This window comes from Accipiter gentilis, chromosome Z (assembly GCF_929443795.1).
Source record: "Accipiter gentilis chromosome Z, bAccGen1.1, whole genome shotgun sequence".
Lineage (NCBI taxonomy): Eukaryota > Metazoa > Chordata > Aves > Accipitriformes > Accipitridae > Astur > Astur gentilis.
In genome coordinates, this window is record NC_064919.1 from 37,915,541 (window position 1) to 37,927,583 (window position 12,043).

The 12,043-nt window shown below is 39.8% G+C and overlaps 1 protein-coding gene across 1 annotated transcript in view; it reads left to right on the forward strand.

The window, feature by feature from the left end:
- Window positions 1–1,701: 1,701 nt before the first annotated feature.
- Window positions 1,702–12,043, forward strand: part of LOC126036539 (long-chain fatty acid transport protein 6-like) — a 39,895-nt gene continuing 29,553 nt past the window's right edge. Inside the window, exons 1-2 of the mRNA XM_049796467.1 lie at window positions 1,702–2,441; window positions 11,373–11,579. Of these exons, the coding sequence (XP_049652424.1) occupies window positions 1,928–2,441; window positions 11,373–11,579 (721 nt within the window). The 5' untranslated portion in view covers window positions 1,702–1,927. The remainder of the gene's footprint in view (window positions 2,442–11,372; window positions 11,580–12,043) is intronic.

The following is a 12,043-nucleotide window of genomic DNA, read 5'->3' on the forward strand; positions in this document are numbered from 1 at the left end:
CTTTGTCCAGAGCAGGAAGACATCCCTTACTGACTCCAATGTTCATGAATGACATAGCAGGCTGGCTTAGTATCTGAAAAAAGACAATGGAAACAATGTACACTGTCAAGCTTTCAGATCTCACAATTAAGACGTACCATTCTGGGGAGGAAAGAGATTTGAATATCAAGTGCCAACTGGACAGATGATAAGTACGTTCTTGCAGATAATGCAGAACACTCTGGAGCACAAGTCAAGATAAAACCCTGGAGCACTAGCCCAGTACATGAGGCAAACAATAGGATGGGGTGCAGAACTGACAAAAGGCTAGATTATTCTGCTGTGATATTGGTACCATGCAGACAGAGCTGTTCATACCGTAAACTACCAGTACTGATGGTCTTACGACTTTATAAAATTCAGAATGACTTAAAAGCACATTCATATCCTGTAAAAAAAATGCATTTACTATAGGCTACAGATTTAAAATAAGCCGGTACCTTCTGATTTTTTGTCACGATGCACTAGAGTTATGGATTCCAATTGCTCATGGCCAACAGAAGGGCAGAAAATGTGTCAGTTGTAAAATGACCTCAACTTCCAACGGTCCATGTAACTCCAGACTCAGCTGCACTGAAACACATGAACACTACATTCTGCGTCTCACCGAGAGCAATGGCAGTGGATGCCTTTGGATGGCAGGGAGCCATCAGTGCGTTGAAGCACTGGGGGTGACAGACCTCAGCAGCAGTAGGATCAGCAGCGTGCCCAGGCGTGGCTGCTTCTTGCCAGCGGTGTCCCTTCAGCACAAAGACGACAATCGCACGGATACACTGACCCACAAAGAAGACAATCGCACGGATACACTGACCCACGAAGAAGACAATCGCACGGATACACTGACCCACGAAGAAGACAATCGCATGGTTACACTGACCCACGAAGAAGAAAATCGCATGGTTACACTGACCCACGGCCTTGGCCCAGGCCCCAGCTTCAGGTGGACTGAACCGGTCCTGAAGGTATTTCCCGGACCTGGGCTAGTTGCAAGGCCGGTCTCCTCGCTCTAAAACCACTCCTGAGGCCCAGGTGGTGGTGTGTGAGCACAGGCAGCGGGCTGGCCTGGGCCCCTGAGGTGACTGCAGCTGGACGATGAGCCCTGCTCGACACCTCAGTGCAGAGCCGAGCCCCAGGGATCAACGCTGGCAACTGACTTCCCGGGGCCGAACCGCTACAAGTAACGAGGGAACAGCCCAGCACGGGGGGGCCCGCCCGCCCCGGCGTGTCCCACCGTCCTCCCAGGGACCAGAGCCCCGGCCTTCGCTCTGCCGCCGCCCGCCGCGGCGAGGGCCATGCCGGGGGGGAAGCTTCTTGCGCTCGGCCGCTGCCTTACCCGGGAGCCAACCTCCCGGCCTCCCGCCGCCGGGGGTGGGGTGAGCAGCAGATTGCGCCTTATGCAACCGGCTCAGGGAGCAGCCGCCGCCGCCCGCCAGCAGCTTGGTGCTGTCCGTGAGTCCCGGGCGCCGGGGGACTCTCGCGTCAGCCGTGCGTGGTGAGGGCTGGGGCTCCCGCCCCGCCTGCCCTGGCCTCTCCCGCCGGGGCGTGCCGTCCCGCAGGTGCAAGGCCCGCCGCAGCGGGCGGGGGGGGGGGGGGGCGCTGAGGCGGGGGGGCGGGCCGGACGCTGTGGGCGGCGGCCGTGCCGGGACTGAGCAGGACAGTGGGGCGGAGGAGCGCGACGGGCGGCCGCCGCCGGCTGCTTGCCTCCCCCTGTACTGCTGGTGCCTGACCGGGAGTTGGTGCGGCTTCCCAGGGCGGCGGCGCACTTCTCTGGAGGAGGAGAGGGCGGGAAAAGCCTCAGCCCTGACCGGCTTTCTCCTGGAACTCCGCACCCAGCCAGGCTGCTCACCACATCCCGACTCCGTGTGTCAAGCCGCCTGGCTGTAAGGAAATGAGTGGCTGGGACGACCTTTATCCACTCCCAATGCTGCCCACCTGGGTACCGGGCGCTGCCGCCGGAATTGTCTCCTTGCACCTCATCCAGAAACTCCTCTTCCCCTACTTCTGGGCTGACCTGAGATACCTGCTGAAAGTTTTGTTGTATGGGCTGAGAGTGGAGATGTACCGGCTGCGAGGGAGGATTGTCACTGTCCTGGACAAGTTTGTGAAGCTGGCTGAGAAGCAGCCCCACAAGCCGTTCCTCATCTATGAAGGGAAGGTGCACACCTACCAGGATGTGGACAGGAGGAGTAACAGGATAGCGCAGGCCTTCCTGCACCACGGGGCTCTGAAGAAGGGCGACACAGTGGCCTTGCTGATGGGCAACGAGCCAGACTTCATCCACGTGTGGTTCGGACTGGCCAAGCTGGGCTGCGTCGTGGCTTTCCTCAACTTCAATGTCCGCTCCAGATCTCTCCTGCACTGTGTCAGTAGCTGTGAGCCCAAGATACTGGTTGTGGGAGCAGGTAGAGTATACACCTGATTCGTACATCCAAAGCTTTTAATGTCACATCTCCCCCATGTATGCCTCTCTAGCTCCTTTATTGAAACATGATTTTCAGATGTTCACAGAATGAAAGAAACCTAGGGCTAGAAGGGGCTTCAAGAGATCATAAATCTTAAGCCTCTCAGGCAGAATCAAGTATATTCATGCTTTGGGGCCATCCATTTAATCTTTTCTTAAAAAATGTGCATTGCAGGAAAGTTTGCAGCATCTAAGTACAGCCTGTTCCAAGCGTTTAGTCACTTACGTAGTTGCTTAAGGTGTCTCACAAAAGATTAAAATGATCTATTAATTTCCCATTCCTTTTTAAATAGTCCATTTTAAACTTATTTAAGTCATGTACTTTATTCTCCTGTACTATCTCTGCATGTTTCTAGTGATCAAAACCACTGGAAACTAGAAGGTCTTAAGCTCACACAGTACAACCTTTGCTGTACAACTGTTTCCAGAGGTACTATAGTCTTCCAAGGAGTAAAACTGAGGGGTTTTTTTTTACAGGTGTAGCACATAGGAGGGTGATTTGTAATAACCAACTTACTGTTGGCATTGATTTGTAGACGAGATTGCTGTGTTTGAATAGGAGGTAATTGTGTTTTCTAAGTTACCAAAGTATTACATTTTCATTAAGTGCTTCAAAAGAATTTAAAATGGTGATGGAGGCATACTGTGCATTGTATATTCAAATTTGGCTTCAATTATAGAGATGTATAAACTGAAGACAGATCCAAAACCTAAATATGGCTTAGCATTTATGATCAAGTGAAAGCAAACCTGCAATGCTGTAAAATCACACAGAACCTTGACATTTCGTTGGAGGAGGATATTTCAAAAGATAAAAAATTAATGTTGTCCTGCGTCTCTAAAATTAGTATTTCAAGTCTACTCTATCTTATTTCTATTTCACAACTTCTGCCTTATTCCCATTACACAGGTTGTGGTGTTCCGCATCCATGACACCTAAATGGTGGAATTTCCTTCCATCTGTTCTCTGCTGCTGCAAATTTGTGCTTTCAAAAATGTATTTAAGATTTTTCCCTTGCACATTTTTTAATTATAAATTTTGTCATTCTGATTGTATATGGTATGCTGGTTTAAGAATGCTTGGTAATTAAAACTAGCTAGTGAAACAAAAGCTAATTTAAATATAATCACAAAACACATGATAATGATTCTTCTGAACTGACAGTTTTTAATCTTGCCTTCTTAATAAAAAAAAATAACTTATTTAACACCCTTTCATTAATATGTACTTTTGAGTGTATGAATTAAGGAACAGAATGTTCAGGAAATTCTTGCTTATTGGCTGTGGTGAAGGAGAACTTTGGATCAAGACTTGTATCTAAGAGTAGTCTTTCTTAAAATGAAGGGTTAACTAATGAATGAAAAAAGCATTTGCAAAAAAATAACAGGGTCTGTGTTTCTCCACTCTTGTTACCAGCAGCTGATAGTAAGAGCGCCTATGTTGAACTAACTTGTTCCAGTAGTCTACCTGTGCTCACAGAAGAGCTATGTGCAGACAGATAATACAACAGAGATGCCAACAAAATTAGTCTCTGAGCTGATCTTTTGTGTGTTGATCTTCTTGCTTTATTCATGGGTTTTAGTCTCTGCATTAAGTTTGTCAGTCCCTTGAGCCTGCAAAACTGCCCAATATTCTTCTTTGGGACTTTGAGTCTCTTTTTTATCGGTATCTGTGAAAGAAGTTGAAGTTCTGTTATATTCTTGTTTATTGGCCATGTCATATGGAAAAGGAGCCTCTCCAAATGAGTCCAAGTTTTGCAAATGAAGGTTCATATACCATTCAGTGACTCTGAGGACTTACTCATACCACTCTTGCAACAAAAACATACGTAATTATTGTACATAATAATTTCCCCCTAATGTTTATAAGAATTGCAGGGCAGTATTTAACACTGAGGTTACACAGTTAATTAGATAATTCTCAGACATCTATTCATCCAGTGTTAGTGTGTCTTTCAAGGGATTCTTCCTCAAAAGTAGGCATGACTGGAACTTTGTGTGTTTTGCTCTTATGGCACCATTTTCCACAGGATTGTGAGTAGCTTGAACATAGTATTTTTTTTTCACAAATATTTACACTAAAAGCAATCAACCTGTGATCCAATATCTATCACTGTCATAGTCGGGCATCATGTTTGGCAACTAAGATTTTTTTTTTTAATCAGAGATTAGTATGTAATGATATTATTTCTGGATAGTGAAATTCTAATTTTCAAAAATACGGAGGTTTTTCACCCTCCACAAACAAATGTAGTCTTGACTTACCAATTCCATTTCTTGTAACCGTTACAAAATTATCTTTGCAATATTTTGGATGACCTTCAATCTTGTTCATACACTGCAGCACACCAGAAATCATCCCCTTAACGATTTGACCATTAACTTTCTGTGCTCAGCAAGACCGAAGTTGCTCTTGAAATTTTTGTCTGTAATGGCACATTAGATCAGGAACCTGTATTCAAATCCACTTAATATTAAGGTTTCATTTGTGCTGAAGGGAGCCTTCCACCTTCTCCTGATATCTGGAACAGTTCCCACAGATAATTGTTTACTGCTAAATCTTCCCTGCTCAGAACAGTGAGGTAGCCTTCCTCTACGTAAGATGATTGCATCTTGCAGCTTCTTTTGGTACATCTTGTCATTTTTCTGAAATGCTTTTATTTTTTACAAATGTAATACCTCTATCCAAATAAGCTGGGTATTATTTATGGTTGCATTTTCTTCCATGCCTTGTTCAGTCTTTCATGCTGCCTCTTGCAAGAAAGATCACTGTCATTTGTGGAATTTGTACTCTTCAGTTTTGTTTTGTGCCTGCGTATTTTCCAGAGGTTGTGGTTTGGTAACCTGGTCCAATTAGTATCATCTTGTCTTTCCTTCAGCACTTGCAGTCAGACTTTCTTCTGGTCTGACAATTCTCTGATATTTTGATTGCTTTTTCTGACTTTAGAGTCTCCAATGGTACTTAAGTTTTGGGGGTTTGGTTTTGACTTCTGTATTCTACAAACTCTCTGCAATTAAATGTTTTATTATTAAGCCTCAGATATGTTACAAAAACTTCAAAATTTCTCCCTCTTGCCTGTTTCTTATATGAAATGGCTATCTCTAAAAGGTTGAATTTTTTCCATGACAGCAATGTTCTTTTAAGTTATTTAGCACAATCTAGTAACTTGTTTTATCCCTTCTTATCCAACCACAAGCTGTAAGGCAAATATATATTCTCTGATTTGTGAATATTTAGACTTTGTTTTCCTTTCCAGTATTTCCACTTGTGTCTGTGGCAGAGAGTTTTTGCTTTAGCTGCTTTGATTTGTCTGCGGTGTTCCCAGATCATTTAGCTCTTGCTTTAATTTGTTAACATAAAATTCTCACACTTCCATTCCCAGAAACACTGTCTACCACCACTCCCATTCTGGGGAATGTTTCTTGAAAGAGATCCAAAAGTTGCAGTTTAAAACTGCATTTTTAATGAAACAGCAGTTAACTGACATGTTAAGTAAATGAGGAACTTGGTAAAGGAGAAAAAAAGCAGCTGTATGCCCTTTTTCTAATAGACTGCCATCATTAGCTTACTTTAACAGCAGTCTGACCTGTTTAAAAGGTATTTGTCGTTACTGCATTTGTTAAAGATTATGCCACCCTTATTCGTTTAAAAACTACAGGTTAAACAGAGGAGTAAGGTACTGCTTAAGATGAAGGCACCTTCTAAGGCACTGTGCCCTTTCTAGGGAATATTTTTTATTTATTGGAGTCTTGCTTGAATTAAGCATTACATTTTTTGGACAGTACCTTTGTAACAGTAATACTATTAAACAACACTATCTAGTGACCCACCAGAAACGTACAAATGGAATTTGCCAGTGCATTTATAGTGTGTTGCTACTCGGAAGAGTTCAGCTCTTAGTAGGACATGCCAGATTGCCACCATGACTTCTGATGCAAGGATTCAACTGCGAAAGGATTGCGTTACTAAACATCATGAGATTGGTTTACATCAGTCCTGATAGCAAAGGCTATTCAGGGAGTGTACATGCCACATGGACGCATGTGGGCAGCCTGCTCTATGTGGGCCTGCTTGAGCAGGGGTGTTGGACCAAGATGACCTCCAGAGGTCCCTTCCAGCCACAGCAATTCTGTAATTCTGCAATTCCTCACAGAATTGCATCTCCCAGCTGTGCAAGTATTCTTTACTCTTGAGGCATCAGCAGCACTTTCTGCTGCTGCTGTGTGTTTTCTAAACAGCTTGCCATCTAAGCTCAGAAGCAGGGTTTATGCTGTCAAGACTAAAGTTCAGACAGAAGTGTGTCTACATTCTGGAGAAAGAGAGTAAACAAAGGGGGTTTTGTATGTGTGAATTAAGGTCATATGGTATTATATACAAGTAGCAGTATCATCTCTCATATGTTAGTCACTGAGTGAAAAAAATAATGGATTTTATCAAACCATCTTTTCTTAACTATTTGGAATAAAAAGCTATTTAGACCTAAACATTTAGGACAAGGAAGACGTGCAGAAGACACTCTTATCTGCTTTGTTAGACACCATATCTCTTTGATTGCTTGCTTTTACATAGTCTGTGCCTCTGTCCCAGACAGCCTGAGTGGAAAACAGTGACAACTGTGATTCCCAAGCTGGTTTCTGTTTTACTACCTTTACTCCCTTCAGTGGTGTTTCAAGATACCAACACTGATCCTGAGCCACAACTGACTTGAAATTTCTATTATTATTACTTAGTGAGAGTAAGAGCTGAGTGTAAGGAGTCACTTGGGGCATCAAGTACAGTAACAATTATTTTCTGAGGCCAGACAGTGTGGGGAAGAGTTTGGACTTGCCATAGCTTACTGAGCATATCAGCCATGGTACATATCAAAGTTAAGCAAGAACCATTTCATACAGTTCTCCTTCTGAGTAACTTTGTGTTCAGTACAAGTTGATCTCATAATCTGATGTATTCCTTTCATCAGTGAGCTGTGTCCTTGCCAAAAGGGTGCATTGTTTCTTTGCTAGAAAATAACATAAAAAACCTTTTGTGCAACTTTCAGCCAAGCACAGTAGTTCAAAACCAAAACATATTTTTCTTGCTTTCTCTAAAGATGTAACTGAGTTATGTATTCATGTGAATTTAGTGTAACAGTTTCACAAACTTTTTATTGAATAATGAAATGCTTTAAGAGCAAGAGGGGGAATAAAAAGCAAAAAAAGCGGAGAAGCATATTTATCTTGACCAATTACAGATTTTTTTTTTTTCCCAGTAGAAGCCACATAGTTAGCAAATGGTAAATATTCACATACAAATTATGTAAACAACGAACGCAGAACTGCTGACTACATTGCCAAACTTCAGATAAACAGTCATTGCTTCCAAAATAGATAAACCAAAACCTGAATATACTTTCATAGTGTAAAAAGCAAACAAGTACTTTAGAGAAACCACAAGTTTAAATAGCTAAACTCTTTTACCACAATTGCTGTCCTATATGGTAAAGTAGACATACCAGGTACCTCTAGAAATAAACTAGTTCCTCCAAGAGGACTGTTTCTTCCTGACACATGCACAAGAAGATATGTAAAGACCAATGAGCCCTACACAACGTCTGGCACAGAAGTTCTTTGTTCATGGAACAAAACATTAGTTGACTATCATCAGAATTATTCTTTGGAAATATGTTAGTACAACTGAGAGTTTTCTTCAAACACCCGATGCTCCTGTGTGTTCCAGAAGTAATTTTCAGTTTCTGGCACTTTGAATACAGCTGTTTTAAATTACCCTTTCTTATTCAGGAAATCACTTAATGTTTCTGCTGTTCTCTGCTATCTACCTAGAAATTTCTTTCAAGATAATGTATAATTACCAGCTGTTCACATATATTGTTCGAAGTAATAGATTCCTGAGCACAGAAGAAAAATCCTATTGTATAATCTATTCATAGTTCAATAGTAGTTAAAAAAACAAACAAGCCTTATGCAACAGCAAAACCCATAGATTTTATGAGTGAGTGTTTAGAGAAACAGTGAACAGTGTGTATGTTTAAAGATCGATCTTAATTATTTAGAGTAAATATGTTTCATTCTACTAAAAGGGAGCTATGCCTTCCTGTCATTCTTGTATCTTAAATGATTGTGTCTGGAGTTGAAATTAATAGTTGCCATCTTTCTTCCTTTGAAAGAAGGAAAGAGGGAAAAAGAAGAGGTAAGTCCTCTTCTTTGTGACAGACTTGCACTTCATGTTACTCAAATATACAACGAACTTGGTGCACATCTTATCTAAAACTTCTGAATACTAAAAAATTAGAAATATTTGTGAATTTCTTCATATCGTGCAGTCCTAAACAAAGATGTCTTCTGTAGAGAAGTTAAGACTTGGTAGATAATACAGCTTCATCTTTATCACTTTCAAAAATGTGAAAAGCAAAACCATTTAAGGAAATGCAAGAAGGAATTTATTTATCTATGGAAAATAAGGAAATGCCTCAATGATCCCTTTGGCATCTGCAGTATTTTAAAAGGGTGATACGCACTGAGGGGTTTTTTGCCAAGCCTTTTGCTTGTTCAGTTAAACAATAGGTGAGATTTCATTTCTAATTACACTTCAGTTACATAGCATAATTTTGCACGATGACTTTTATTGGGCAGATTTTCTCAATGTTTGTACATCACGTTTGTTATCTGGTAAGGACACTACACAGGATGGACAGCTGAGGCTGGTTCAAATTACTACTGGAAGTTGGAGGAGCCCAGAAATTCTTAACAATCCTTAACAATTAACAGTCCTTAATATCTTTGCTGGCACTGTAGTTGGAGCCAGTGCACCAATAAAGAATGACAGAGAATGCTGTATTCTTTTACTGTTTTTGAGAACAGAAATGGAGGTCTGACCACTTCTAATACCTGTGTTTCTTTGCTAGGTTCTCAGACTAACCTTATACCTACACAAACTATCATTAGTACATTTAGGAGACATATATGTATATATATGCATAATAAGAACACAAAAATCAGTATTAGAAGGTAATAAGTGTATAGTTATTCTGTCAGATTTGGTTTATTAATAGCTGTTTTTCATTAGAAATAATGCTGTTATATTTTCATATTTATTAATTGGAAAAATATACCTAATTTTATAATACAACAGCAAAACAGAATTGATATGCTAATGAACCTTGACTTTCAGTGCATTGGGATTTCCTGCAGATAACACTATTGTCCTTAACATTATTTTTTATTCACATTTTTTCAGCCTGTTGCTGTGTATAGTGGAAGGGGACTGTACTCCAATGATTCAAACAGGAAGCTATCTATCTTTTAGATTTTCATAATTATTTGAGTGATTCCTTCCTGAAATCATTTTACAGTGCAAGGAAGTTAGGACACAAAACTTTTAATGTCACACTCCATCAGATCTATTTGCTAAACATTCATAAAATATATAGAACTTGTACTCTGTAGGCTTTAGGTTTGTAAGACATATGTTTAGTTGGTGACAGTAGGCTATATCTCTGTTATAGTAATAGAGACTAGTATGTCATTCATTAAAATATATGGAGCAGCCTGTCATTAGGAAAGTAGTTTTCTGAAAGATAAAAAATCTTAAGTTATTTTGGTGTAAAATTTATGCAAGGGAGTTCTGTTCAGGGTATCCGTATTTAATACTTGCAAAATTAGGTTGGTGCTGACATCAGGATTTCAAATGCTGGCCCTGGCAATGCCTCATTATGAGGTTCTGGGTGAGGCATGTCAACTTTGTTTGTTTATTCATTTATAAAAACTGAGATAATAACAGAAATTTATACTCACAGGAATATTTGCAAGATTAATTACATAGGCTGAGATCCAGCAAAGCACTTAAGTGTAAATGAGTCTTTAAGTATATGAATAGTTCTATTGAAAGTGATATTATTCCTGTCCTTGAGAGTTTTCCTGGATTAGTACTAATGCCTGTGCAGTGTTCTGAGAAAGTGACACATTGTAAAAATATTTAGAAATATAAACATAAATACCAAATGTATTACTTAAGCATTGGCCTCTATTTGTATTTTTTCTTTTTGTTTAACCTGGGACCCTCTCTCATGGTTTCTTTCCTGATAAGCCAAGAAAATAGATCTTAGTTATGCTGCTGGTTTTATTTTATAAAAATGAGTTTGTACTTATATTCAGGTAAAAGCCAATAGAATGAATGGCTTTTAGTGAATGAACATGTCATTATAAGAAAATAAAATATCTAATGTACCTAAAATAAGGTATCTAAACCACTCAAAAGCACTACATAAATAGCCATATGGTTCTTTGGCAGTGTCTGAATAAGCCACGGGCCTGTATCATATTTCTGTTCTGTGTAATTCAGGTACCTAAATATATGGTACAGTTTTTTGTCTGTGTATTTGTTTTTAAATTAGTCACTTCTGTGCTTTTGAAGAAAATACCGGTTCATGAGAAATTGCTGTTGAGGGCATCCAGGCAAACATCCACTGTAACTACCAGCTATGTATATATACGACTTGCATCTTCAATAGATTTCTTCATGATTTATTTGAAGTTGAAGCTTAATTACACTTCATTCTGGTCTTAGCAATGACCAAGGGTTATCCAAAATAAGGTGGGAAGCAGGAGCCAGTAATCAAGGCTCACCATTTTGCCTTGAGGGCCAGTTGACACTTAGACCTTGTGGGGTCAACAGTATTTTTCCCACATTATATCCTGTTTTCAGTGAATTTTCATTCTAGTTCATCATTATTTTATTGAATTTATTAATGTCCATGGAGGTGACTTTCATTCCTCTTTTGATTATAAAAAATAAAACTTTCAGAGGAAAAATACTTTATTTGCTGGTTTTGTGAAGACATAATATAAGTAACATTATTTTATGTTAATTTTTAAGATTTGCTTGGGACACTAGAAGAAATTCTTCCTAACCTCCAGAAAGATGTTAGTGTTTGGATAATGACCAAAGACTCCACTTTTCCAAGTGTGCATACCCTTTTAGACAAAATAGAGGCTGCATCTGAAGATCCTGTTCCAGTTAATCGACACTCTGCCAACAACCTCAAGTCATCTGTTTTATATATATTTACTTCAGGAACAACAGGTATATGTCTGCTAAAGAACCTATATTTTCCTTTAGCTTTCATCTAGAAACTTGATTTTCTGAAACACTAATCTTTTGGTTCATCTTTTCATGGTAGAATATCATATTTCTCATCTAGAAGCATTATGGTAGAAAATAGCATGTTTCTTGTCAGTGACTGTTTATATTCAGTGGTTTATGGGCTTCTCTTCTGTTTTTTTCCTGCCACATTGTGCAAATACTATGAGAAGCTTTACCTCTTATTACTTCACAGCTAAGGTGTTTATAAAATGTTTCGCTCTTTTGGTGGGTTTACAATGATAATATTATTTTGTGATCACATACCGCTGCCTATCTAATATAGCTAACATTGTATATAAAACTTCAAAAAACAATCTTCAAACAAGCAAATACACATTTGTTTTTTCTTCATTAAATCATGTTCTATGCAGGTCACTGTAAAGACAGAAAATAGGATTAAGTTA